General features: G+C 59.2%; 1 protein-coding gene across 1 annotated transcript; it reads left to right on the top strand.

The window, feature by feature from the left end:
* Nucleotides 1-271: 271 nt before the first annotated feature.
* HTR1A (5-hydroxytryptamine receptor 1A) lies at nt 272-1693 on the top strand. The gene has a single exon (XM_004325159.3). The coding sequence runs from the start codon at nt 425-427 to the stop codon at nt 1691-1693; it is 1269 nt and encodes a 422-aa protein (XP_004325207.1). The 5' UTR covers nt 272-424.
* Nucleotides 1694-2163: the final 470 nt, after the last annotated feature.

Below are 2163 nucleotides of genomic sequence, written 5' to 3'. Positions count from 1 at the left end.
AGTGACTGTGGAGGACGGTGTTTCTCTATTCCAGATACTTCTAAGATTGGAGATTCTTTTCTGGTGGGGAGACTCCAGGTCTGGCAGCCAGTTAGGCAGTGGCAAAATAAAATGGACAGCGAGAGACAAACGTTCCAGCCACCTTCCCGCCGCCCGGAGATCCCGGAGCTCTTCTCCAGCCAATTCGTTTCCCAGCTGGAGTCTCTGAGCGCGCTGGACTACGAGAGCCCAGGGAGCGCCTAGAAGCTAGCTGCTCCTCGGAGATGCCTTCGCCTGAGCAGTAAGAACTTCCTGCTTGAGTCCCTGCATCCCCTCCCCCGTTGAAACTGCCCAGGAAAGAGGGGCGGAAGACCCCAGGGGGAGGGGCGAGGGGTATCCTGGCGCAGCTCTTTCTCCCCTCCCCTCCCCTGCCGGGCGCGCAGGCATGGATGTGCTCAGCCCCTTACAGGGCAACAACACTACGTCGTCCCAGGGTCCCTTCGGGACACGCGCCAACGCTACTGGCATCTCCGACGTGACCTTCAGCTACCAAGTGATCACCTCTCTGCTGCTGGGCACTCTCATCTTCTGCGCAGTGCTGGGCAATGCGTGCGTGGTGGCCGCCATAGCCTTGGAGCGCTCCCTGCAGAACGTGGCGAACTATCTTATAGGCTCGTTGGCCGTCACAGACCTCATGGTGTCGGTGCTGGTGCTGCCCATGGCCGCGTTGTACCAGGTGCTCAACAAGTGGACTCTGGGACAGGTCACCTGTGACCTGTTCATCGCCCTCGACGTGCTGTGCTGCACCTCGTCCATCCTGCACCTGTGCGCTATCGCGCTGGACAGGTACTGGGCCATCACAGACCCCATCGACTACGTGAACAAGAGGACGCCCCGGCGCGCAGCTGCACTCATCTCGCTCACCTGGCTCATTGGCTTCCTCATCTCCATCCCGCCCATGCTGGGCTGGCGTACCCCGGAAGACCGCTCGGACCCCGACGCGTGCACCATCAGCAAGGACCATGGCTACACTATTTACTCCACCTTTGGCGCTTTCTACATCCCGCTGCTGCTCATGCTGGTTCTCTACGGGCGCATCTTCCGAGCCGCGCGATTCCGCATCCGCAAGACAGTCAAGAAGGAGGAGAAGAAGGTAGCCAACAACCGCCTTGGGGCGTCGCCAGCCCCGCAGCCCAGAAAGAGCGTAAATGGTGAGCCGGGTAGCAAAGACTGGAGGCAGGGCATGGAGAACAAGGCAACAGGGGCTCCGTGCGCCAATGGAGCCGTGAGGCAGGGCGACGAAGGAGCCGCCCTGGAAGTGATCGAAGTGCACCGGGTGGGCAACTCCAAAGAGCACCTGCCGCTGCCCAGCGAGGCCGGTGCTGTCCCCGGCGTCCCCGCCTCCTTCGAGAAGAAAAATGAGCGCAACGCCGAGGCCAAGCGTAAGATGGCCCTGGCCCGCGAGAGGAAGACGGTGAAGACGCTGGGCATCATCATGGGCACCTTCATCCTCTGCTGGTTGCCCTTCTTCATCGTGGCCCTGGTCCTGCCCTTCTGCGAAAGCAGCTGCCACATGCCCACCCTGTTGGGCGCCATAATCAACTGGCTGGGCTACTCCAACTCTCTGCTCAACCCTGTCATTTACGCCTACTTCAACAAGGACTTCCAAAACGCATTTAAGAAGATCATAAAGTGCAAGTTCTGCCGCCGATGATGATGGAGGCGTAGCTGGCGCGTAGGCCCACTCCACCCAGCCCTCTGGAATCAAAATCTTTGCTACTTTTCCTCTAACATTCACATCTGCTCCGCGCGCTGCTTCCAGACCCCCTCCCCCTCCCCCAGCCCTCTATTCCCAGCGGGGAAGGAGGGAGCCCCATGCAAAGAGGCTACAGCCGCGGGGCAAGAAAGTCTGGGAAAAACCTAGAGTCTGTGAGAGGCGACCTTGGCTCAAACTTTGGTCTGGGAATAACTTTTGATTCCAGCAATTGCCTCCTCCCTCTTCTGCCCCCAAATCTTCGCGGCGGAAGTTTAAGCCTTACCCGTTCAAGGCAAAAAATCCACACAGAAGAAGAAAGTGTACACCCAGCCGCCGCGCCCACTAAAGGCTCCCACCTGATCGCCTCACTGCTACAACTTGAACTTAAGGTTCAGGACTTTGCTTCATTCCCCAGCAACCCCATCCCA

Source organism: Tursiops truncatus, chromosome 3, assembly GCF_011762595.2.
Source record: "Tursiops truncatus isolate mTurTru1 chromosome 3, mTurTru1.mat.Y, whole genome shotgun sequence".
Taxonomy (NCBI): Eukaryota; Metazoa; Chordata; class Mammalia; order Artiodactyla; family Delphinidae; genus Tursiops; species Tursiops truncatus.
Note: the sequence above shows the minus strand (reverse complement) of the source record. Positions and strands in the feature narration are given on the sequence as shown.